The 27519-nt window shown below is 38.5% G+C and overlaps 1 protein-coding gene across 1 annotated transcript in view; it reads right to left on the reverse strand.

Annotated features, from left to right (window-relative positions):
• The window catches only part of epha6 (eph receptor A6), a 429920-nt gene that overhangs the window by 51542 nt on the left and 350859 nt on the right, over window positions 1–27519 (reverse strand). The window contains exons 6-8 of the mRNA XM_069889421.1: window positions 20836–20944; window positions 12019–12089; window positions 3884–4009 (exon numbers count right to left, since the gene is read on the reverse strand). Coding sequence (XP_069745522.1) covers window positions 3884–4009; window positions 12019–12089; window positions 20836–20944 — 306 coding nt within the window. The remainder of the gene's footprint in view (window positions 1–3883; window positions 4010–12018; window positions 12090–20835; window positions 20945–27519) is intronic.

Here is a 27519-nt window from a genome sequence, read left to right on the forward strand (position 1 = left end):
ATACGTGGCAGAGCAATGGCCATCTTCCCTACCCATAATCCCCCAGGCAGCTGAAACCACTCTATGGTTCCCAGAACAGTTCCAGCTGCCTGGGGGATTATGGGTAGGGAAGACGGACATTGCTTTGCCAGTATTTGAGCTGCAGAGAGCAACCCCAAAGGTGTGGCTGTCCAAGCCCGCTCCGACTGCCGCCTGACGGCTCCCACTGCCCCGCTTGTCCCTGCTGCCCCGTCAGTCCCCGCTAACTGCTCCTGCTGCTCGACGGCCCCCTTGTCAACGTCTGGCCCAAAGACTCCTGCTGCCCTGCCGCCCCTGACCTGGATGGAGAGGGGTGAGTGGGGAGATGGGTCGCAGGCTGACGGGATCATCAGCCCGCCCCTAAACAGCCGCTTAGCGCGGCTGTACATTCAGATTGATCGGCGGAGGCTGCGCTGCGAAGAACATCCCTCTCGGAGAGGGGTTGGAATATGCGGCTCGCTGACCACCTCTGCACATTCAGAAAGATAGGTGACTATGCGTTTTGGCGGATTTTCTCCGCCTTTACATCTCAACTCTTGGGCTCTCTGAAATGGTCTTGAGATGTGCTTTCACACAAACAAACCTTGTTACTGCTTATTTGCAATTCATGAGAATTCTAACCTTATCCCTTTAAAACAACAATTGCAGTTTGCCCACATAAACTAATTTCCATCAGAGTTGAGAATGTTGTTACTTTGATAGATTTCAACCTTCTATTGGTATTCATGACAAACTCACAAAATGCCCATTGCTGGCATTTCATATTGCAAACTTCCCTTGGTGCTGAAATGTCTGAGGAATCCGTTCATTGCCAAGCTTAATGTGTTCTGATGCATGGATTGCTTTGACTTGTTTTTAATCAGCCAACAAACAGACATGAAAATCTTTACCTAGATGAGCAGCTCTTAAAACTCAAGGCGGTAAGTGTTTACATTCTGGATTTGGTTTAGGAAATCAGTTACTTTCAAAGTGCAGAGAGCTTAATTCTTCGGGCCTTTTTCTCAAAGTAAATCTTAATAAACGCAATGATCTGTGCCGTTGGGGTGGATGTGGGGCCTGTGCTGGATGTAGGGACTGCAGGTACAATACACATGGATGCTGATTAAGGGAGGTGCCACAGAAGAGATCTGATGTCTAGTGAACCTTTGATTGGAAAATGATTAGACCTCAATTGAACATGTTTTCCTAGAATTACTGATGTTCAATTCTCCTTTTCCCCAGATTCACTGCCAGTTTATTTGTTGTTGAAGACCTGAGTGACTCTCTATGTATTAGAGAGTTTGGCTCGTTTTCATTTGGCATTAGTCCAGATATCATTTGTAGTTGTTAAAATGTTTGTATTTAACACATTATTAAAGCAAATTAATATATTTCCAAATACAATGTAATAACTGCTATTATTTAGTTTCAGATCCAATGTTGCTAGTTTTATTTGTCCATGAATGGGGTTCTGATTTTTGCAACATTGTTGTCTGGACTTCACGTAATTTTCCATAATTTAATGTTGTGGATAATTACTGCTTCTGACATTGAATCAGACTTCTGCATCATTTACAGAACAATGCATTGTGTTCTGCACCTGATCCAAGCAGTACATTCCAATCAATCACTCAAAAAAAATGTAAAATCCAACCCTAAAAGAGAAACTCTGAAAAAACCTACTCAGAAAAAAATAGTTGATTAAAAAAAAATTAACCGTCAAAAAACAGTTATGAGAATTAGCAGGGAAAGTTTTAAATGTTTGAACTTATTGCATATTTTCATGGATGTAGTCAAGAGAATATTAATAATTAACATGCCAAATTTGGAGGTATTTCTTAAATTGTAATTAACAGATCCCATCAATGATAGTTTCTAAGACACAGATCTTCCTGTAAAACTATTGGTTATACTTGGGAGAGATTATACGTTGATAGACAGCGACAAAAATATTGAAATACAGGTGACCAAAATGAAGAACTAAATTATTGAATTGTTTTGGGAAAAATAAAAGTGAATTGAGTTGGGGTGGCACGGTTGGTGTAACGTTTAGTGCGACACCTTTACAGTGCAAATGATCGGGACTGGACCGGACTGCAGTTCAAGTCCAGTGCTCTCTGTCAGGAGTTTGTACATACTCCCTGTGTCTGCGTGAGTTTTCTCCATGGACTCTGGTTTCCTCCCACCGTTCAAAAATGGACTGGGGTGGAGGTTAATGGGGTATAAATTGGACCGCATGGACTTATGGGCTGAAGTGACATGTTACCATGATGTAGGTCTAAATTTAAATTTAAAATTACGCAACAGCGCAGATTTTATGAGACTTTGGGATTACCTATCCACTTACAAAGTACCTGTTCAGCTGCAGCAAGTAAGAATGGTGGTGCGTTTGCAAATTGTGCACTGTATATGTCAATAAACTCATTATCATCATCACTTAGCATTTACAGGTGGCAAAAATCTCTTACTGTGTATTTCTGCTACTGATGTATTTTGTGGAAAACATTCTTAACAAGACTTGATGCTATCTGATAATGTTATGAATCAATAAGAAAACTTCAAGCATTTTTCAAACAGCTGAAAATCCTGAGATTGATTTGAAGAATGAAGGTCACTCAATATTTTCTTAAATTGGACATGTCACATAATGATCTTTGTTAGCAGATTCACTCTCCCATGCAGTGATGAAAGAACAGTAAAGGGAGGTGACAGGTGGAAAGAGCACAGTTGAAGCCTGAGGGGGAGGGAGGATAGGGACAAAATCAAAAGGTTTTTAAATGAATCAGTACAGGTACAGGTATACCCCGCTTTATGAATGGTTGAATCACAAAACATTTGCTTTAATGGGAGGATTTGAATGGGTTTTCACTGTTACAAAAATACTCTCCAATAGTTGTGAAAGGGTCTTTGCTTTACACCATTTCGGCTTCTGAAAGGTTTCATAGGAACGCTCTAGTTTCGTAAAGTGGAGTACAGCCGTACGATGGCATAGCCTCCTGATGCACTGAATCGTTCAAGGATTATTCCCCAACATTCAGCACTTTCAAAGGAATAGACAAAACAATGCAAACCTATCCCATCAATACAAAATGGTGATAAACTGTCAGGAGATTCATGTAGATCAACTAGTCTGCTCCTTGACTTCTAAGTAGTAAGCAAAATCCAAATTGAGAAGCCAAACTCTATTTAGCATGTCTGGAGATTGAAAAGCAATAAATTAGCACATGATTAAAAGTAGCACCAACAATTAACATGGCAAATTGAAGATGTGGAGTTTTCAAGCAAAGGACTGGGATTTTCCATTCCAGGAGTAATAGATATCAGGGAGGGTCACTGAATTGCATCAAATGAGTTACAGAGGTTATTGGATTCAGAGCTGGAATTGAGGGATAGGATAAGATTGGAAAAAAAGCACAGGAAAAGAGGATAAATTAATTCCTTTTTTTCTGTACATAAAATATTTATGTTCTTGTCGCACAAGATGTTTTATTAAGAGGTTTCTTCATAAATAGATCACGGTAAGAATTTCTCAATTAACAAGAAGTAAAAAGTCAAAAGTGGGGTAATAGGTTCAGACACATGTGTGTGCTTGTCTGAAATTCTCTCCAAAAGAAGCTAACCCACATTGCAAATAGGTTAATGCATTCATTAAAACAGCAGAGATAGTCATTCCTGATGAACGCACCTTAGTTTAAATTTATGATCCCAGTGCTCCTTCAGTCCCTCTTTTGTGAAACTAGTCCTGCTAAACAAACTGATTTGAAAAGGTCACTTGTAGATCAAGAGCCGTGGCAAGCTTAATCTCTTAAAGGAACAAGTCAGACCAAAATAACTCCATTATCCTTAACAGGAAGGATACAAAAGAATTTTCTATTTGTTCTTTTACCTGCTCCAATTACTCTCTCTATGCGAATTCTGGAGGGGTCTATTTCTTTCGCAAATTCATGCACTGCTTGAGATGGATCTTCATAAGTATCAGGATCAATGTATGTTCTTATCCCTGGGACTCTGACTGTAAAGAATTAAAATACAATTTCACATTGGTGAGAACGAAATAAACCCAGCATGACAAAGAAATTCTCTTTTGACGTACTGGTAAATTTTGCTCACAAAATATCAGCTTTTCATTAAATATTTCATCAAAGCACATCTAGGTATCTTTGAAATTAGTGGAAATGTATGCAGTGTAAAAAGTCTATTTAATGAGAATTTATGAAAAGCTTTTTGTTTCTTCATGTGGAGCTAAAGGCTCAGCTAACTTTTATTGTGAATTATCATGGAAACAGCAGTTTGATGAATATAAATACAGTGGAATAATTAGCAAGACAGCTTTGTCTGTGTACATTATGTGCTCCTGATTTTGGTAACTGTTATGTAGTATTAATATATTCATGTCAAGAATATGAAATTACTACCACAAAACTCTAGTATTAATATCTCAGACCTTCATATGTTTTTCAATGATTGAGTGAACCAAATGTACTCCATGGTGGTGCCATGGACTGTTGATAGAAATACCAATAAATCCACTGGATTAACAGCAGTGAGAGACATAGCTATCTAGTTTGTTCAGATAGCAGATCAGAAGAAGCAGATTAAAAACAAGAGAAACCCATAAATGCAACTTCCTCTTAGTTGGTATCTATATATTCAAAAAGAATCAAAGAGTTTCCCACTGTATTGTTTTACAGCAAAAAGTATGTTCCTCAAAGTTGCATTAGAATGACACTAATGCTAAAGTTCCCATTTTGCATAAAGTAAGCTGACTTTCTAATGCATCTTTACTTGCAAGCACATGTAACCTGCAAAGGCATCAGTGCCACCTCTTTCAGCTCTGGTTCCTACTGTGATTGGGACAAATTCCACAAAGTCTGCTCACAACACAAGACTGCCTGTTATCTAATTATTAAAAACTAAACACATTTAAATTACTTTCAGATACAGTAAAATGAAAGAAATCCAATTCAAAAAATGCAAACTACTGTCCTTCTTCCCAGCACACTTTCATCTCTTTCACTGACCGACCGGGGTTGCTATTCCTGCACTTGATATAACATGGCGTTGGTTCAGCAGGCTCAACCAGTGTAGCAAGTTCAACCTTTGCCACTGAGTTCCTCACAAAACCCACCACTGGAGCACGGACAGGAAGTCCCTGGTGGCACTTGTTTGTACCTTTACCGTTTTCTAATTTGGGGAGGAATGGGTGAATGTTGGCATGGAACCATTTACATTTCCCAACAAATTCTGGTCCAATGTGGTTTGATTTGAACTTAAAAATTGGAAAAGAAATTCCAAACAGAATGATTCAAGATTTTGACTAAGGCTCGATGAATGAAGTAGGACCTATCCTCAGCAAATGCATGAATGATAAAATGAGAAGAAATCTGTGGTGCTAGATTGATTTAGTAATTTAGTGTGATTCAGAGCTAGTTTTTACCCCAAAGGGAAAAAGCTGAACGAGCAGAGCCATGAGTGAATAAAGAGGTAAGTGACTGTACAAAATGCAAAATGGCCAAACCTGGCACAGATTCCAGTAGCCGGAGGTAAATGAAAGAAAGAAGAGATGACAGGTCGCAGGAGATAGATGAAGAATACTGAAAGAAACCTGCAAATTTAGCAAAAGCACTTCTAGAAGTACGTTGGAAAACTGAGGAAAACTCGGTAGAAACATTGAACTCTTGTAAAGTTGATATTATGAACAATGTAAAAACATAGTTACAATAGAGAAGAGGATTGCCTTGACTAAAGTACTATCAGGCACTGGAGGTGAGGCACTTTCCTGAAGATGGTTCTGCTGGTGAAGGTATTCCAACAGTGCCATGGGTAGGGAAATCTGGAATTCTGCCAAGTCACAATGAAGTTATGATGATACATAGTATTTCCACACACACACACACACACACACACACACACACACACACACACACACACACACACACACACACACACACACACACACACACACACACACACACACACACACACACACACACCTGTCTTTGCCTGCCTTTCTGCATTTTGGGGTGTTGGAAAGCCTGGGTGGAATGGTGAAAAGGATTTGTCAAGTCAGAAGATGAGCTATTTGCTGCAGTCTCTTCCCTGCATGTAAAACTGAAGTATTTATGTGGCTGATCCAATTGAGTTTCTAATCAATGGTGACCCCCCCACCCCCCCACCCCACCATGACAAAGGAGGTTGGAGGCCCAGCAATGGCAACGTTACTAACTATTGAGGATAGGTGGTTTAGAAATTGTAATGTGTTGCTGTACATTTGGCCATTGTGCAGTAAGTGAGTGCCATTTCAATTCAGGACCTGCTGCTGTGTAGGTTTAGGCATGTCTGAAAATCAGGAAAGATAGGAAGAAAAATGAATAAATTCAGGAATAATAAAAATCAGGGTGGGTTAGAGGACTCATTGGGGTTGATGGGGATCATAGGGGAGCTGGGGGGGAGGGTCAGCCTTTGGGGGGAATGGTAAGGTAAGTCGATGGAGATCAGGTCTATTGGGTGGAGGATTGAGTTTTTACATAATTAGAGGTTTAGGGTCAGACAATTGAGACCATTGGGTGCTCCAAGAGCAGAGATAACTGAAGGATCAGGGAATATTGACAGTTCAGAGTCAGAAGATCAGGATAACTGGGATTGAATCATCAGGGACGAGAGCCCTGGAGTCATGGAACTAGGTCCTTCTTCCCAATTCAACCATGCCAACTAAGTTGCTTATCTGAGCTACTCCAACTTGCTCATGCTTGGTGAATGCTCCTCTAACTTTCTTATTTTCTGTCTAAATATCTTTTAAATGTTGTAATTGTACCCACCTCAACCACTTCCTCTGGCACTTCATTCCATATTCCCACATTTCTCTCTGTGAACAAATACCCCTTTTAAATCCCCCCACCTTAAACCTATTACTTCTAACTTGGACACTCCAACCCTTGGAAAAAGACTGACTATTCTCTTTATCTATGCCCAGATGATCTTATTTGCCCCATAAAGCACTATCAATGATTAGGAAATTGGAAAAATTGGGAAAAGAGGATTTAAGACCAAATAAGATCAGAACATTGAAGAACAGAGGAATATCAGCGCTAAATCAATTAGAGATCAAATGTCAGGGCCATTGTGAATTGGGACCATTATATATACTGCCTCCCCTTTGTCAAGACTCATAAGGGTCACATTTCCATGAAGTCTGCCCTCACTCTTCTAAACTCCTGTGAATGCAAGTCTTCTTTTCTTTGGCTTGGCTTCACGGACGAAGATTTATGGAGGGGTAATGTCCATGTCAGCTGCAGGCTCGTTTGTGGCTGACAAGTCCAATCTAACCTGGCCTCATAACACATCCAGGTATTAGTTGAACAATACTTCACTGAGCTACTTACAATGCATTGACATCCTCCTTCAATAAAGAGGTCTCACCAATGAGCTTTTACAACTGAAACAAAACCTCAATTTCCTTAACAATAAACATTAATTTTGTGCTTCCCTTAATTACTTGCAGCACCTGTTTTTAAATTCATGAATACTGATTTTGAACAACAACAAAAATATTGTCAGCTCTCACAGTAATTTATTTAGAATGCACTCCTTTAACAGATCTTAAGTTGTCTCAGCTGCTTTGTAACTTGTGTTAGTTTTTCAGACCAGCTCGGACCCCCCCTCCCCCTCCATGCACTCTGCATGATGCCATTTACATGGCAAAAGGTCCCATCGATAAATAGAGCCTCACTGAAGCTGTTGGAGCCAGCTTCCTTCTGGAGTTCCTCCCAGTGGAATTGCCCAAAGTAAGTCCATCTCTTTTCTGTAACAATGGGGGACAATTCATGATTGATTGCAAATTCTGGACCACTGAATCAGTGACAGGGACTCACCAAAATTAATATACACAAGCTAATATCACAAAAGCAGTCATATAAAATGGTCAAATTCACAGGACTAGATGATTTATTTGGTTTAAAAACTTTGTATAGTTAATGCCAGTATGAAGCAGAAAATCCAAAAAGCAGCTAATGCCTCTTTCCCAATGTTGGGAATGAACCTTTCTGATGGCAAAATTGTTCATCCTCATTACCACCAGCAAAAAAATACAAGCCAAAAACTTTGAGCTTTCTTTGGAATTGGTTAACTGAATTTAGCCTGAAATGAATGAGGTATTTCACTATTAATTAATCAAAAATGATCCATTCTTCAGCTGCTTTGATTTTTGATCTCATTTGTAATCATACATTATATTTTAAAGAACAGGAACCCTACCCAATAATTACAGTATGATGTTATGATAACACTTTAATCCAGAATATTTGGATTAGCTTTGTGTGGGTTTGATGGATACCAGAAGTAACTGATTCATTAATTTTTCAAATCCTTTAAAGGTTTTCCTTTTTGCTACAATACTAATTCTATATGACCTTGAGGAAGTCAATCTATCATTGATAATCTTTTTCTGCCAACAGTCCAAGATTGAATCAAATATTATTGAATATTACAAGAAAAGAGGATTTTTGTTTTTGCTTCTTTCTGATTTCACAGTTTTCCACCTGGAATATGCCATTGAAATGAATTTGTGTACTTGGAATATAATTCCTTGAATTAACATGTTAACTTCATGGAAATTGGTACTAAAATAGGCTTTTTCAAATGACAACACTTTTCAATTTGATCAGTTAAAATACTACATTTCAATGTTTACTTTATGCAAATAAAACTCAAATTTAAAAAAGTCATGTAATTTGGCCTGAAAATCTAAAAAAGCAAAAATGTTGAGTTAAGTGAGGACCCATTAAGAGAGGAAGCTAGAGTTAATGCTTCACTTTTGTGACTGATACTTTATAACTTGCAAAGCAATTTGAATAATTTCTGTTTTACCGAAGACGACGGAATTTCCAAAATGCTGCTATCAAAAGTGGTATTTGTCAAAATAAGGAATTGTTACCATTTTTGAAAAAAAACATTTGTATTCAATTGGGTAAATTTGAATCTTTCATAAATAGATGGATATAAAAAAAAAATCAAATACTAGCAAATGCTCAAAAGACTCAGCATGTCAGACAGCATTTGTAGAGAACAATCAGTCAATGTTTCATGTTCTCATGAAATATCTCTGACCTGAAACTGTATTAATTTTGTCAATATACCATTGTTATTCCTTCTCTCCATTTTATTTCCAACAGTAGTAGCTTTTGTTCTGCAAGAAGTTCATTTAACAAGTTTGTGTCTTGTGATTTGTTTTTTTAGGATGGGACGAACACCAATGCGTTTGTTACTCCATGTGCATGCATCGAGAGATTTTATACATTTGACAATTTCCTCTTGAAACCTTTAAACTATGTACACTGAAATAAATAGAGATGTTTAATTCGGAACCCTCTCCTAAAAACTGCCAAAATGCATTGAAACGCTAATTATTTTTAATTATAGCTGGCTTCCTCTGCTTCCATTCATCCACTTAGAAATTATTTTAAGGAACTGAAGTATTAGTACCAATTTCCATGAAGTTGACATGTAAATTCAAGGAATTTATATTCCAAGTACACAGATTCATTTCAACGGCATTTTAATCCAGGCACAATCTTTATCACTTGCTCCACAATAATTATTATAGGTAACAATAGTAATTGGGACTCAACATTTTTTAGGCTATTGTACCATGATAATGTTGTCAGGCTGTTCTTGGAACAGCTGATAAAACCAACAAAGACCCAGCAGGGGTCCACAGAAGTCATTAGAAATTGCAAGTCACCAACAAGCAATTTTATTCAATAGCTTTGCAGTCAACGCTCCTGCAAAATCAGCAATCCTATGTGCACTCATCACCACATTTTTACCCCTTCTTTCATTCATAGTCTATTTGAATGATTACTGAATATCTACATGACCGTTTTCTAAATTTGGTTTTTCACTGATTCACCATCACACTTCAAAGGTAATTTCAATAAATGCAATTATGCCTTATCTGCTCAGGGTACTGTTTTTAATGTTTTTGTGCCAGAAATAGGAAATGATTGGAGAATAGGAATATATTTCATGCAAAATAGAAATAATATTAATAAGAATTATGGACTTTGTGAATAAATATCTAATCATTTTCTATGAATTAATGCAGGCCCACATGTGTCATAATGAAAATCTCGATGATTAAAAGCTTTGGAAACCAAATGTCCAAAATTGCCCATACCTTCCAGGCACTTTCCCCATTGCAAACATATTTCAGGATGGACCTGGAGTGTGACCCAGTGGCATTGCAGTCGGACAGCCATCTCATAATTCCAGTGGCCTGGGTGCAATCCTAGCTTCTCAGGAATAGTCCTATTCTCCCAGTGACCATATAGGCTTTGCCCAGGTACTCTAGTTTCCTCTCACATTGCAATTGGCTGAAGTAAATTGGGTGGGTATTATGGGAACTGTGCTTGAGGGTTTAATGGACAGAGAAGAAGCTGTTAGAAGTAAATGAAGGAAAGGAGCTGATGAGAAAGCACTAAAAGCTGGCCTTGACTTGTGGTCCTAGTGGTTTGTGACAGATTATAGATATGTTTTTGGGAGATAAATTGGGGCAAGTTTTTTTTAGTGGAGGTCACATACAAGCACTTCAAAAACAAATCTCATTTAAAATACGAGAGCTCTGCTCAAGCCAGAAAGGCTGGCTCCAAGAGCCCGTGCAAAAGCTTTGGAGAGTGCCCAAGATACTTCACTAATGGATTGTTGTTTTGAAAAGCAATAGATGAAAGAACTTGGAGGAATAGTTTCAGAGCCAAAGGTTGTCTGGGAGTGCCGCTTGCTGTTCTAAGAGGGTCATGTGGTTTTTGCAAGTAGAGAGGGAGTTAAACAGGCTTTTCTCTGAGAGAGAGAGAGGGAGATCAGTTCTGTAGTTCCACAGTCAGCAGCAGCAGCAGCTGGGACTGGAACAGGACAAGCTGGAAAGCTTGTGGAAAAACCCCATTTTGAAGATGAGTTGCGAGTGCTTAGTTCAACACTTAGAATTAGAAGGGGGTTAAGTTGGGTTAGTTGTTAATAGTAATAAGTTAGAGTTTGATCCTGTTTTCATGTTTAAAGATAATTAAAAGCATCTTTTGTTTAAGTAACCATTTGTCTTGGTGACTATCTATTGCTGTTGGGTTTTGGGGTCCTCTGGTCATTCTATATCATGAAGTAAAATGAAATATGAGGATAGTCCTCCAGATGACATACCATGTGAGTCACACAGTAATGATTTGAATCTGAGTAAAGCTCTGGCACTTCATAAAATATGCCTGAACACAGGATGAGTACTTCAGTAATGGGAAGGTGTCACATTCCTCTGGTATTGAATGAGATGCTTCGGGATCAGTGCAATCATTTAGCATTTGGGAACTTTGTTTAAAATTCTATGAAAACATGTTTGAGGTTTCACCAGAAATATTAGTGAGAGGTTATCTTCACCAATGTAATAGTGAATACAAAAATGTAAAGACTCAGAGACTGGATCCTCACATGCAGGGAAGTACATCCTACATTGACACGCCTCCTTCCATTAGTACAGGGCGACCAGATTAATATTTGCTTATGTACCTGTTCCAGAAACCTGCGGCTGGACTCCCATGTGAAACCAGTATACACCAGCATTCCAATTCCAGAAGGTCAGAGACCTCATTCCTTTGAATGGGGCCTCTCAATCTAGGCATTAGAATAAAGATTAAATATGTTTTTTTAAACCTTGTATTAATGTATTACTACGCTTTAATAAAGTTTATTTATGTTTCAGTTTTTTTAAAAAGTATTCTTAATGATATTTATCAAATGTAATTGTTTTTACATATTGCTGAGTATCAAAGACATTAGCCCCTTTCACACTGCCAATTCCATATTGGTTAACTGAGCACCCCGTGACCCATTGAGTTTTGTGTGTCATTGTGTCACATCCTGCACAATCACATGGTACATGGAATTAAATATACTGTACATTTGGAGATTGATTTGGAATGTTAAAATGAAACAGAAAATGCTACAAAAGCCATTTGTTCAAATCCCTGGCTAGGTTCAACTTACTGTGACCATTTTGGAAATGCGTTCTTCTCTTTTCTTCAGATTTCATCTTTGCTTTAATGTACCAGTGACACCTTAACAAAGATAAGAGAAAGAAAACAATGAAAGATCTACTAATCTGCCATTGAACGTCAAAACATATAAACTTCAATGTATTTATCAAAGCAACACCGATACTAAATTAGGCGCCATGCTCGAAGTGTCAACAAGACAATGGAATCATAGTTGGATCTATGAGAAGGATCGAGGGATTTGTTTCATCACAAGAGACTCTTTCAATAGAAATGCTCCAAAGTATATAAAATCTAACACCTGTGACTGATGTTCTTTAATAATGTCTAACATGCAACACAAGAAGCACTAATGCACAATATAGATTACTCTTAGCAGAGGACATTATCTCGACAAGCAGGCCTTTGTTTATTGTGGATGTGAGTTACAATCACCCAGTTGTGAAGCATCAGTCTAGATAATGGTCATGTAATTACCAATTAATCAGCAGTTTGACGTCTCAACATTAATGAGCAATGTGGTTTTAGAGAGAGCTTAAAATATCCTGCTTCATTACTATTTCTGATCTGCCATATTCCATTGTGGGACCCACAGAAAAGTATTGCATAATCAATGGATCATTGGGGGGATATAAACAATAAATGCGCACTCACTAAAGTTTCTGGTGTTAGTTATCAATTATAAATAGAGAATTGAAACCAATGCAATTTTGAAGAGAATATGAAGGTAATCAAAATGTCACATTACATGTTCTTTATATTCATCTTATGGAGCCAAAATATCTCAATGTATTTAACCATAGAATTGCATTTGGTCTGAAATAACTATTTTTTTATGCGAAGACGGAATTGTCATATGCATCATGGCAGAGCTTCATGTGTCCCAGCAGAATAGACATGGAAGCACTTTATAAGGAATTTGGAAACTACCAATGTAAAATGCACTGGAAGTAACATATTACACGTACTGCTTTCTACCTGCTGGCATTTCTTTATTCATTTGGCTGACGTATTAAGGACCATGAGTTTCAATGGTATTTATTGCCAATTTCTAACTACCTGGAGAAGGCCGTGGTGAGCCACATTCTTAACTGTGGCATTATATGCGATGGCGCCTCTCTTATTCAGTCAAGAGTTCCAAGGTTTGGGTGTAAGTTACAATACAATGGCTCTGGGCATGTCAACCTTCAAGGAGGGAGAAGCTGGGTTTGGGAGGTCTTCACGAAGAAGGCTTGGTAAGTTGCTGTGGTATATTGTGCAACAATACACACTGCTCTAGTGGCGAAGTGAAAGAATGTCTCTGGTGTCATAAAAGCTTCTTGGGAATTGTTTGGGCTGTATTCATCCAGAAAAATGCAGAACCTTCAATCACACTCCTGACATAGCTTAGACCTGACAAAGGGTCTAGGTCTGAAACTTTGGTTACCCTTTATTTCCTTTGGATGCTGTGTGACCTGCTGAGTTTCTCCAGCACATTCACAATTACGCTTGACCATAGCATCTGCCGACTTTCTTGTTTAACCCCGACATACAGTACCTAACAGATCTTTGGGCACTAACAGCAAGTCAATGGTGTCTCAATATCTGGCCCAGCAGCCTCATTATTTACTGGTTAGTTGAGATTAGTCCTGGCCAAAGATAACCCACAGGATATTGAACATGGAATATTCGACAATGATATTATCTTTGAATGTCAAAGTAGATTGTTAACCTCTGTCTTGTTGGGGATGCTAACTTGCTGGGACTTACGTCACATGAACATTTAATGTTGTTTATCAGCCTGTCCAGCATGGATGTTTGTTATATGCTGGTCCAATCTGCCTCATTGTCTATTTTCTTGAGTGATGGCAATAATCCATATAATAGATTATAATCCAATTGCCAAGATTTAGATTTGTAAATTAATTCCAATTAAATAATCACTGTGGTACATTAAAATTAACTTGCTGTGGCCAAATAATTCATAGACAAATTACCCTCCAAGCTGACAGAGATGATTAATTAATTGAATGTCTCCAAATAGATTCATATTCCATATAGAAACCCAAAGTGACTATATGTAACTGAACAAATATGATTTATTTGCATGTTGTAATCATGGCACAAGTTTTAATGATTACCATTGCTTTAGAAAACAATGCTTCTACACCATGAGGCATCACATAGAGTCTCTGTTGCCAGCATTGGTGGAGCAAGTGAATGGGTTAGAGATGGGGTGGCTATCAAGTGGACGACAATGTTTTGTAGGGTATCGAGTTACACTCATCAAGGCAAGTGGAGAGTGATCTATCATACTCCAGACTTGGGCTTTGTGGTGCTGGGCAGCTTTTGAGGAGTCAGGAGGAGAATTACTTGCCACAGGGTTCTTAGCTGCTGACCTTTCCTTGTAGCCTCAATGTGTATTCGGCTACTCCATTTCAAGTCTTGGACAATGATAATGCCCAGAATATTGACAGTGGGGATCCAGTGAATATAATTCCATTGAAAGTCAGGGGTGAGAGCTGGATTTTCTTTTGTTGAACATCGTCATTGGCTGACACTTGTGTAACATGAGTGTTACTTGTCACCTATCAACCCAAGTCTGGATATTGTACAGGTTTTGCTGCATTTGGTAGTAGACAGCTTCGTCATCTGAGGAGACATTGTGCAATCAGTGAGCATTCCAAGTTCTGACTGAAGGAAGCATTATCGCCTTGAATACTATATTGGTTGGCATGGACTCATTGGGCTGAAGGGACTGTTCTACATATATGGCTCCATGACTTTGGTTATATGTTCAAGGAGAACTAACCATATTTAATAGCCATCAACAGGTGGAGAGAGAGCACTGAACTCGATTCAATCCAAACAAACCACTGCAATTGTGGTCTGATTCCATCAAACATTTGCACCTTCTTGCAATGCCCTCCGAAAAGGGATCACCAAAGGTCCTGGATAACTCAGCTGAGTATTCCAGCTTCTTTGGCTAAGTACAGCTAAACAGGCACAGAGGTAGAAATGGATATCTTGGACTTTATGGTTTGAAGCTACACATTATTTTTCCTGTACAAAACAGTCCTCCCTGGGTATTCTAGGAATAGATATGTTATATTCTTCAAAGAACTTTCATTATAAAGACCAAAGTCAAAGATAACAGAAGGAGGAAATCTGAGTATTCCTTTAATTTTTTTTGCCATTAAAGTTGAAATTCAGAGCCTTCAGGGATTGCCAGAAACAACTAGGTAGTTTCCCACAGAAAGGGAAAACGTTAGATAGCTTTCCTTAGTTCCTCATGATCCTCCAGTGATTGCCTGACTACAAATGAGCACCAGTGGGGGAGTGGAAATAAATTGCTCATTTCCCAAAAGCGTGACATTAGAAACCTTGAAACAAGCAAAGAACAGAGGAAGGAGAAGCAGGCAGCAAACAAAGGTGCACCTTCACCAATTAAAGCAGGCAGCAAACAAAGGTGCAGCTTCACCAATTAACGAATGTAATGTCAGGGGACAGCAAAATAAAATTAACACCTTTTGCTGTGGTGAGAAATGGGGCTTTTAAGAGTAAACTAATTTTGATATCGTGAAACATGGCTTCTTAATCATTTTGTTCCTCACAAAGGCAATTGTTTTTACAGCAGGAAATTGTTCTCTTTTCCCTGTCCCATTGCTGGTTATTTATAATGACCTCCTGTTCTTTTTATGATGTCACGCTTTGTGTTTGCATATATATCTCTGGCCCTCAATAGCTGGATGCATGGGGCCAATCCATGAGGCTGTTACCCAGGAGAAAGAGCCTCACGGCCAAGGCAGGAGTAGCTGAAGGTGGCACAAAAGAGAATGGTTCTTCCTTCTTTGGGCAAGTGGAACTGAGTTCAAGGATAAAATATTGCTTCTGCCCCACTGGAGATTGTCATGTTCTGCTTAGAGTTTGAAAACTTGAAAGGTACTGGGCAAATTCCAAAGTTCACTAACGTGCAGGCAATCCAATTTCCCCATGAATTGTTTCTCATTACATTTTCTCATTTAATTTACTTTTACATTTCACAGACAATAAAATAGACATATTGGTGCATTGAGACAGCTTTTCTTTTACTTGATGAGATGAGGATTTCTAAGAGAGACAGCATTTATTGGACTTCCATGATTGCTTTAGAGAGGGGTGAGGATTTACCAGATTGGAGCACTACAGTTATTCTAGTGAAGTTACTACCTCTGTGTTGTTGAGGATAGAGCTTCTTGATGAAGGCTGGTGATGTGGTGGATCCTGCAGGAATTGGTTCCCATGTGTCTCTTTGCCTTGTTCCTTCCTTGTGCCTCTTAATGGTTGAGGTTGTGGGGCTGGGAGATGCTATCAGAGTGACCCAGTCAACAATGAGGTCACTCTGGGAAACCAATCCTCCTATTTTTATCTCCCAAATGCAAAATGGCTAACATCCACCTGACACCTGTCCCCGGGGCCAGCGCTACCATTAGGCCAACTAGGCAGCTACGTAGGGCGCAGACCTCAGAGGGGGGTGGTTGAAGAGAGAAAATTGTGCTCCACAGTTCAGGTAGGCTGACTGTCAAGGGAAGGATTCGGAGACGGGGTCAGGAGCTCTGCTGGGCACCTGTAGGCTGACTGCCAAGGGGAGGGTTCTGTCTCGGCATCAGGAACTCCAGTGTGCGCCTGTAGGCCGACTGCTGAGGGAAGGGTTCAGAATTAGTGTCGGGAGCTCAGGTATATGTCTGTATGCCATCTGCAAAGGGGAGGGTTCGGTCTTCGGATTCAGACATCAGAAGCTCAGGACAGGTACTAGCTGGTTTCTAATAGAATAGCTATATCCATAGATGAGAAATCAAAATATATAAATTCTTAAAAGAATCAACTCTGCAATTGCTCTGTGCTATTTTTTGTCATTAAATTAATAATTTTGTTTATCGTAGTTGTCAAAGTTTCATAAAACATGAGAACTTCAAAAGGCAGACTAACAGAAAATCATCCTTGAATGTCCGTGTGTAAAGCCATACTGAAATTTTGTAGTTACATTTTCTCTATCAATGTATTGCAAGTTCTTACAGTTATTGTTGTGTTATATGGAGATACCATCCTTCCGGGCAGTTCTAAAAGAGACATGTAATCAACCTGATTATTGCTATAGTTGATGGTGCCTCACAGAGGTGCAATTAATAGAGCTACTACCTCACAACTCCAGCCATTTGGCTTCTGCCCTGAACTCTGGCCCTGTCTGTGCGCAGTTTGCACATTCTCCCCGTGACCATGTGAGCTTCCTTTGGATGCTCTAATTTTCTCTCACATCTCAAAGATGTGGCCAGGTCGATTATTGGCCTTTGCTGTGGTGTGTAAGTGGTTGTAGAAGCTGGGACGAAATGATAGAAATGTGGGAAAATTTAAAAAAAAGGGAACAGCATGGATTTATAAAAATGGTTATGGGAAAGTCAGAGCAAACTTGATGGACCAAAAGGACATTTTCATACTGCATCATTCTTGTGGGGAAAAAATGGACACTGGAAGGTATATAGACTTAAAGGTGTGTGAAGTAATGTTTTGCCCCTGGTGGAGGTGTGCTTTCTACTGAGTGCCCTTTAGTTTAAAATAATTTGTGCGCAAAAATTTTTTCTTTCGCATTTGAGAAAGATAATCAAAGATTGGTGTCTTACTTATTCTTGCAATTTAAAATAAATTTAGCAGTTTCAAGTTTTGTGCTTTTCATTTTTTCTACAAAACATCTGTTTTTGAAAATCAAAGTTGGCAAGTTTTTTGGGGAATGCCAAGTTGGCCTCGCCTAAGGTGCAAAATAGTCTGGCACTGGCCCTGCCTGTCCCGTGTGATATTACTAAGGTCAGAAACAGACTGGATAGGGCAGTAGTTCTCAACATTTTTTTTTCCACTCACATACCACCTTAAGTAGTTCCTTACTAACCACAGAACACCTATGGTGTAGGATGCCATAGATGCTTTGGGGTGAGTAAGGGACTACTTACGGTGCTATGTGTTATGAGCCCAAAGGACCAAAAAACCCAGCAGCAATAGAAATTCACCAAGACAAGTAGTTACTTAAACAGAAGATGTTTTTAATTATCTTTAAACATGAAAACAGAATCAAACTTTAACTTATCTCTTTTAACTTAACTAACCTAACTTAACCCTCTTCTAATTCTAAGTGCATGTGTATGTAATGTGTGTGTAAATTTAAGAAAAGTTCTTTGGTTTACAGTTCAATCTCACTTCTCATTCATCCAAGTTTTCTGGTTGCAAGCAATTCTTATACTGTGCACAGAATTTAACATTTATAAAGTTCACCAGGCTTTGGTGCTCTAAAGGTAAATGTTTACCGCTGAGGAAGGTTCTTTGTAGGTTGCAGAGAGAAATTTGTTGTTCCAGAATTTCCACAACTGAGGTACCACCATTAGTCACCTCAATGTCTTGCTGATGAAACTTGCCCCATCAGGGTTCTCCAGATGATAACCTCTTTCTTTCAGGCTATCACAGAGTTCCTTTCTGTTCCCCTTATTCCAAGAGAAATATCAGACAGATAGCACTTCCAGCCATCTACCACTCTGGAGTTTCTGTTTCAGTTCCAACTAGCTTCTCCTGCTTGTTTCACCTGTGACTGATCAGTCTCTTTCTCTCTCTCTCACTTGCAAAACCCCCTCCTTCTTCAGCAAACAACAGGAGTTAGTCTTCTGTTGCTTTTAGGTAAACAAGAACCCAGGAGTGACCTTTGAGTGAGCACTTTACAGAAAGGTCAGAAGTAAAAATGTTAAACACAGACTACCTGTCTCCAGTCCATTCATTTCATGACATCATTTCAGTTAGCACCTACTTGTGAAATGTGCATAGCATTCTCCATAGTTCCTGTAAAAGTCATTGAATTCTTCAGTATTTCAAATAAGATCTGTTTTCAAATGTGTGTATGTATGCAACCTTCTGTAATTTTACCAATTTATCTCCCAAATATTCCATCATATATGTGAGTGGGAAAAAAAAAGTTTGAGAATCATTGGGATAGGGAATTATAACCACAAACCTACATCCTATTAGTTAATGATAAAAGCAATCACATTGAATATTTTTGAATCATTTTGAGATGACAGATTCAATCATGCAGTTATAAATATTACACATTGGCTGTTTATTTTCAAGATTAAAAAAATGACAGTTCAAATCGAAAATTTCCATCCATGCGAATATCTCATTCCCAAATCTGTATAATAAAAATAAAAAATACTATCTATGATAATTAAATATTAACATAGTTCAGAATTGATTAATCTTTCAAAGCTCTTTCAATTTGGGAAATACTCATTCAGTTTAGAAATTTGTACATCAGATTGAAAGCTCTGAAGTATGCAAAGGTAAACCAGACACTGAAGGACCAGTTGGCCTTGACTGATGGTTAGAAAATCACTGCAATCTCCAATTCAGGTTGTGCCAATAAACATCTTGAAAATGATCAGCAGTTAAAGAGAACCAGGAAAGATTATGTAAAAGCATTTAACATCTCAAAACATGGACTGCAGTGTTTGAAGAAGCTTTTGAAATAGTGGTCAAAGAATTTGCTAAATATGTTAATCAGCGTTGTATTATAGACCACCTGTAGAGCTCATCGAAAGAATCAAAGACGTTGATCCAAACCAAGGCTTTTATTAGCAAAAGACAGGAGCTCTTCACAGGTGGCCGACCAGTCCGGAATGATCCGACCTGACTAGGGACACAACCCTTTAAGGCCCAGACAGTAGGCGTGGCTAAGCTCTCAGCCAATCGCTGTAAGCACAGTCTAGATACTGTAACTATATACATTGGTGATAGGTCTGTACTATCACACCACCCAATAGTCAACAAGAATTGGACGAGCAAATCTGCAGGGAGATAGCAGACAGCTGCAAGAAACATCAAGATTCCTTTTTTGTCATATAGAGGCACGGAACATGTCATATTACATGAAATTGCCTCCTGTCTGTGGTAAGGCAGACAAAGAGTCACCATTAGTGCCGACCGGTGCCCCTTGCAGTACGAGAAATTGAAGAAAAGAGAGACTCTTCAGAGTCACTGAGTGTCCATGGATTCGGCTCTAGTGCTCATGCAGCTGCACAGATGCCAGTTCAATCCATCAGCAGCCCGAGCTCTGGATGAAGCTCCAGATAAAGTTATAAATGGGCTGGATGGCTTAGAGTCTGTCAAATGTGTTCAGGAAAGTTTTCTAAATCAATATATTCGAGGTACCAACTAGAGAGAGGGTTCTGTTTGATGGGCTGAACAGCCTCTTTCTGTGATTAATCTGCCTGTTTTACATGCTGCCAAAAACTCTTTACTAAAATGGAATAACAAGAACTATGGACCAGAAAAGAGCACACAGATCACAGACATTCAAAAACGAGGACTGCACATTCCTTGCTGATGAATTCTTCTTTCAAAATAAATTCCGCTAATTAGTAGTCATGATCTCTAAAAACTAGTTAAAGCAGTGATAGTTACCAATCATATTTCATCTAACAAAGTTCATTGAGTAAGAAATAAAAAACAACAAACTTATAATAGCAATAACATCAAAATAGAGAAGCACTTTTTAAAAATGTAGGAATAGATTTTGTTTGTATAATTGTGTAAGATGTCGAGATGACTAGTTTTAATATTACTTAATATTTATTCTGAACTTTACTTCCAACAATATCAATAAAAATAAAAAAAATAACAAGAGATTCAGGAAAAAAGGTTGCTAATTGATTTTACAACGGTGCGCAAAAATGATCACACGTGATTTTGCTGGCTATCATAACATTAAAGAAGGTTACACGTCCCCACTAAAAAGGATGCACAGAATATCCATTACCTGCCAGTGATTAGAAAGAAGAGGGTAAGGATAACAAGAAGAGTGAATCCTCCAACGGCAGCAGTTGCAATGACCAAGACTTGCCCCTGTTCTGTGGCAATATCAGATGCTGAAATAGAAATGGAAGAAATAGAGCACTGAAGCAACAACTCAATATACTGATACAAATCTAGTGCAAAGAAATGGTTGCATGCCATTAACTGCTCAGCCTTCAATCATATTAAATTCTCATATCAAACAACATGCAAGGAGGCAAGAAGCATAGTTTAAATTAATATTTTAACATCATACAGAAAGTTAAATAAGCTTTTCACATTTTAGTACACAAAAACACTAGGTCCACATAAAGATTTACATTTATTTTTAAAATTTTAAATATTTAATTTGAAATATTTGTCTCAGGCTTTATGATACAAGTTTAAGCCCAGATGGTTTGGAATGCAATAATTGTGGCTTGATTTGCCATTGGAAACTCGCTTTGTCTAGGAGTAATTTAGCACCAGGTTTATCTATAGCTTAAATACACATTGAATTCAAGCAATACTCTTGAATGAATCTGAAAACACTGCATGCTGTGCACCTGATGGAGAAAGGCCAGATCTCTCACAGAAGTGATGCTAAACCATGCATACTTGCAAATCCTAAAATTGCTGACAATTTTACCTTGCAATGATATGTTTCACCATCATAACTCCTGTAAAGTCTAGCCAATAAAACAGAATCCTTAACGTTGATCTCAACAATTATTGGAGCAAAGATTATAGGGTACTTACTATGTGTGATTCTCACATGAAATTATAGACCTACATGGATCTCTACAACTAACATAATGCACATAAACAATTTTTTTTTCTGTGCCTAAATTCCCCTTACTCGATGACATTGAGTACAGGCATTTTCCAGGAATCTGGCATGTGAATTTATCTTCACCAATTATGATGTAATTACTTCAATTAGGTTAAATTATGAACCATGTCAAGAAATAATAGTGTACATTAATTATAATTGTAAATTGTAACATTAATTAACTTCATTTTTGAACTGCTAATTTCATCCAGTTCCAATAATGTTAAATAGTATGTATTTTCTTTGTTTCTGAAAGCCCATTTATCAATTGCAGGTTAAAACAGAACATCAACTCCAGTGGCAGACCATCTGATTTATACAAACATGACATAACAGTGGATGTCAGTAACTTATGTACTTGGCACTAACGATTCAGATCTGATTAGATCCAGATAAGGAAATGTGTATTCCCACTAATCTTGCTGCAGTTAGTGATGAACATGGTGAAAGGTTTCACCAGGACATTGCAACCATGGAAAAATGGTTTCAGGGCAACTAAAATCCATCAATACTGGCCGACTATTGTTGGACACTGACATGAGAAGCAAACGTAAATCAGCGGCAAAACATTTTTCAGGTCAGTTGAATTAACGCAATGTGTCTGCATCATTATTCAATTAAACATGCTAAATTAAATAAAAGTTAACTTAATGCTTCTCCAACTTCCTATGTGATACCTCAAATCTGAAACTATTTTTGTGTTCAACTGGAAGTTGTCTGTCATAATCTCTAATTTTTGTTCAGGAAGCATCCTTTTTGGGAAAAAAATGTCTTACCAAAACAAATGTTAGACAATTATTGTATTGCTGTCAGTAAAGTACTGCTTAATAAATATTATTTCCTGCACTTCCATGTCATACTTTACAACAACTGCTGACACATAAAAGGTTTGGATTGCCTTATGCTGTGAATCTATTGTCCCCCTTTCTTTTGTGTTCAGCCCTTCCAAATTCTTGAGCCAAAAAAAAAATGTTCTCTGAGGTCCTGCTGTATGGCTATTATAATTTCAACACGTATATAGTGCAGCCCCAGTCCAGACCTGATGAAGTTAAAGAGGTAAAATTGGAATTCGTCTGATAAATAACTGGTCATTGTATTTTATATGAACAAGGCTGTGTTCTCGCACCAACCCTCTTTTCAATCTTCTTCAGCATGATGCTGAAGAAGCCATGAAAGACCTCAACAATGAAGACGCTGTTTACATCCGGTACCGCACGGATGGCAGTCTCTTCAATCTGAGGCGCCTGCAAGCTCACACCAAGACACAAGAGAAACTTGTCCGTGAACTACTCTTTGCAGACGTTGCCCATTCAGAGCCAGCTCTTCAGCGCTTGACGTCCTGTTTTGCGGAAACTGCCAAAATGTTTGGCCTGGAAGTCAGCCTGAAGAAAACTGAGGTCCTCCATCAGCCAGCTCTCCACCATGACTACCAGCCCCCCCACATCTCCATCGGGCACACAAAACTCAAAACGGTCAACCAGTTTACCTATCTCGGCTGCACCATTTCATCGGATGCAAGGATCGACAACGAGATAGACAACAGACTCGCCAAGGCAAATAGCGCCTTTGGAAGACTACACAAAAGAGTCTGGAAAAACAACCAACTGAAAAACCTCACAAAGATTAGCGTATACAGAGCCGTTGTCATACCCACACTCCTGTTCGGCTCCGAATCATGGATCCTCTACCGGCATCACCTACGTTGGAGCGTTGTCTCCGCTCCATCCTCAACATTCATTGGAGCTCTTTCATCCCTAACGTCGAAGTACTCGAGATGGCAGAGGTCGACAGCATCAAGTCCATGCTGCTGAAGATCCAGCTGTGCTGGATGGGTCACGTCTCCAGAATGGAGGACCATCGCCTTCCCAAGATCGTGTTATATGGCGAGCTCGCCACTGGCCACCGTGACAGAGGTGCACCAAAGAAAAGGTACAAGGACTGCCTAAAGAAATCTCTTGGTGCCTGCCACATTGACCACCGCCAGTGGGCTGATATCGCCTCAAACCGTGCATCTTGGCGCCTCACAGTTCGGCGGGCAGCAACCTCCTTCTGAAGAAGACCGCAGAGCCCACCTCACTGACAAAAGGCGAAGGAGGAAAAACCCAAAACCCAACCCCAACCCACCAATTTTCCCCTGCAACCGCTGCAACCGTGTCTGCCTGTCCCGCATCGGACTTGTCAGCCACAAACGAGCCTGCAGCTGACGTGGACATTTACCCCCTCCATAAATCTTCGTCCGCGAAGCCAAGCCAAAGACATATAATCAGTTCATATACAGTGAAATCCCCGTGATCTAGAATTCAAGCAACTAGCAGCCTCAAGCAACCAGAAAAAAATAGTGGAAAATAAATAGGTACAACATACGAATGTTTAAAATTACGCTCTTAGCATTTAGTTCACCAATCGTGTAACACTCAATCTCAAGCAACCGACAAATTTTTTTCGGCATCTACCAATTCCCAGTACAAGGGGTTTTACTGTATCCACCGTGACAAATTTTAAATAGCAATTCTTGAGTAAAATCTTTTAAATAGCTTTAGCTCAGAAAATGCGGAAATTGTAAAGATTTCAACAGACTATTGCTGTGATTTTACAAGATTTCATAAATTAGATGAAGAAATCTAAAAGCCATGGTCCTCCATTTAGATAATCGTTAAGAATAGTAATAACTGGGTTGGGAGCATTTTTTATGCTCCTCAAATAACCTGAGAGTTGACCTGAGTTAAACAAGAAAGTCTACGGGTGCTGGGGTCGAGTGCTATACACAAATGTGCTGGAGAATCTCAGCAGGTCACCATGGTGAAGGGTAACCATGGCTTGAGACCAGGGCCTGAACAAGTATACCTGGTGTCAAAGTGCAATGTGGAGAGGTAATAATATCAGTTTTCATTTTTCCAAATGGATTTAAAATGCTGGTTTAATAAAAACATTTCAACTCGCACCTAAACAACAGTAGCAAAATCAATTACTGGTGAGTGAATCCAATTAATTTTATCCCATCAGTAATTCCTGATTTATAATTGCAGACATACCAGAATTTTGTAGTCATATTTGATTAAGCTTTAATGCGAGCTCAACTGCTGAATTTCATTACAATTTTTAATCCATTGCCAGATAACTGAGCCAACCTGTTGTATTGATAAATGTTTTAAACCCTCCTTTGTGTGCCACAAAGTTATTTTGTGCTAAATCAGTGGTTTTCAAGCTGCCTACCTGAACACATTCCACTTTAAGCCATCCTTATGCCATGTGCTCTGTGATTAGTAAGGGATGGCTTAAGGTGTTATGGGGGTGGAAAGAGAACGTTTGACTTATTATATGTCCAGTTTCATAACTCCAAAGGAAAGGGGCAATGACAATTTTTCTCAAGCAAAATATTTCAGTAACAATTGGGTCCCTTCCCACTTACATACCACCTTAATCAATCCCTGACTAATCAAAGAGCGCCTTTGGCATAGGGATTGCTTAAGGTGGAATGTGAGTGAGTTTATGGAGCAGTTTGAAAACCACTGTGCTAAGTTACAGTGGCTCAATGATGTGTCAAGATTTTGAATGGATACAGGTGTAACATTTATATGGAAAATATCATACTTAATGCTGAGTAACACTCTGCTGAATGTATAATTTCTTTAGGACTCCAGGATCAAGTAGCTTTGAATCTCACTTGATATTCTAGGAACAGTACAATGCCACTCAGGAGGATGAGCAATCACTGTAGTGAAGGTCATAAAATGGATTTTGAAGTCTGATGTGAATAAGAAGATTTACCAGAGGCATTTATAAGAGTCTTTCTACTGAACAGAACAGACAAAATGTTATGTTCATGTTTGTAAGTGCTCAATTTCCCCATTTGATAAATGCACAAAATGGATCGAAATAATTCCAACCCTCTCATCTATTGTGCAAAAATGCTGGAATAAATAAAGTGGCACGACACAGTATTTCCAGTGACAGACATACCTATCCATTTAAATGAATGGTACTTTTACCACGGGCCCAAGAAAGCTGTCGTATATATTTCACCTTCCTTCACTGTGAATTTCATGATGAATATTCCTTAGTTTTGAATAACGCATAGGGTTCAGGTTTAAAAAAAAAACCTGTCTGTTTCAAAAACAACAGAAAAGGGATATTTGGGCAATGACAATGAGATACTTTGAATATTTTTGTAAACGTTCAACAAAAGAATAGCAGAGATGCATCAAAATACAACTGCCACCCAATCTATTGGAACAAAAGGTGAGAGAATCACTGATCAGTTGAGTTGTCATTTGATTTTTCTGAAACATTAATTAAATTGTGAAGGAGCCATATTGTGGTAGTGAGGACATGATGACTCTCTCATTCACCAGATGGAATTCAACAAATTAGGTGACAATATACAACACCATATAAAACATGATATCAAAATAGTTATGTATGATATTTGGCACCATTTGTTTTCAGATATGTGGAATCAATCAATAATGGAACATGTTTAAAACAAATTGGGGAACAAGCATCTGATGCCAGACATTTTTACTTCCCCTTTAACACTTTAACATAGCATGGTTCCATCTTCACCTTTTACTCACTCGGTTTTCTTCAGTGAGATTTAGCAGTGGTAACAGTCTATTTAACTGTACAGCATTCCCAGTCTATAGGGAATGTTCATTAACTTTCCTTTCTGCAACCATGATTCACTGAGGCCAGCTGTGGTAGGCTTAGATAAGCTAAATCTCCAAAGTCTGAGCATTGATTCTGTGGCTTATCAAGTTTGACAAACTCATCTCTTTATGAACAAAGAATTTGAGACAATGCAGGAATGCACCTTATCAATCATTTCTTAAAAATTTAGTCCTAGTATCATTGCAGCACAGAGGAAAATGATTGCAGCACAACATATTGAGCCTGTGCTGGGATCTTGTACAGCAACCCTGTCAGTTCTATTCCTTAACTCTTTCCCCAAACCAGGAAAATTATTCCCTGTCCAATTGCCTTTAAAAGACACTGACTGATTCTTTTTCCATCAACTTTACAGGAAGTGAATTCCAAATCCCAACTACTTTTGCTTAAAAATAATTTTCTAAATCTCCACGACTGCTATAAAATGTAAGAACAGGAACCAATGAGTGATTGACTATAATAGAACCTTCCTTCCCTGCGAGGGGAAGGCCAATTATGGAAGTGTATTGAAGGAATCCAAAAGGTTCTGGCATTATTTATAAAATGACTAGAATGCTAGTTGACTGAGTTGACGATCCAACTTTAGAGGTTTGTAACTAGGCGCTGTCGAGAATAGTCTTTGGTAATTGGATGTGATCAGTGTTTCGAGACATTTGATGGGAATGATCAGGGAAAGAACAAGTGGGCTTGTGAAGGGAAGAGACATTGAGAGAACATAATGACAGGAAGAAATGCTCCTGCTGAGAGATGCTACAATTTCCATTTCACTGCTGGGTTTTGGAAAGATATCTGACTACTATTAAGTTTTAATCAAATCACTTGTTGGTAAATTAAGTATTTTCTAAAGTAGGCATATACATGGGCAAAGCTTGCTGTGGTAAAATTGGCAGTCGCCTTGATTTGGATGTCATATTTTGCATTTTGAAAAATGTTTAATCAATGATTTCTTGATCTCCCTTTCTCATCATAATAAGGGGACCAATAACATTAACTTTAACATCTCAATATATGTGATATTATTTCAATTTCATATCTGGTTTCAAATGGTACAAACATTCAGTAAAATCTCGGTATCCAGAATTCAAGCAACTAGCAAAAACAAAATTGAGGAAATAAATAAATAGATTAAAAATAAATAAGAATGAATAAAAAATTCAATTAAAAGCTGAAAAT

This window comes from Narcine bancroftii, chromosome 7 (assembly GCF_036971445.1).
Source record: "Narcine bancroftii isolate sNarBan1 chromosome 7, sNarBan1.hap1, whole genome shotgun sequence".
NCBI lineage: Eukaryota > Metazoa > Chordata > Chondrichthyes > Torpediniformes > Narcinidae > Narcine > Narcine bancroftii.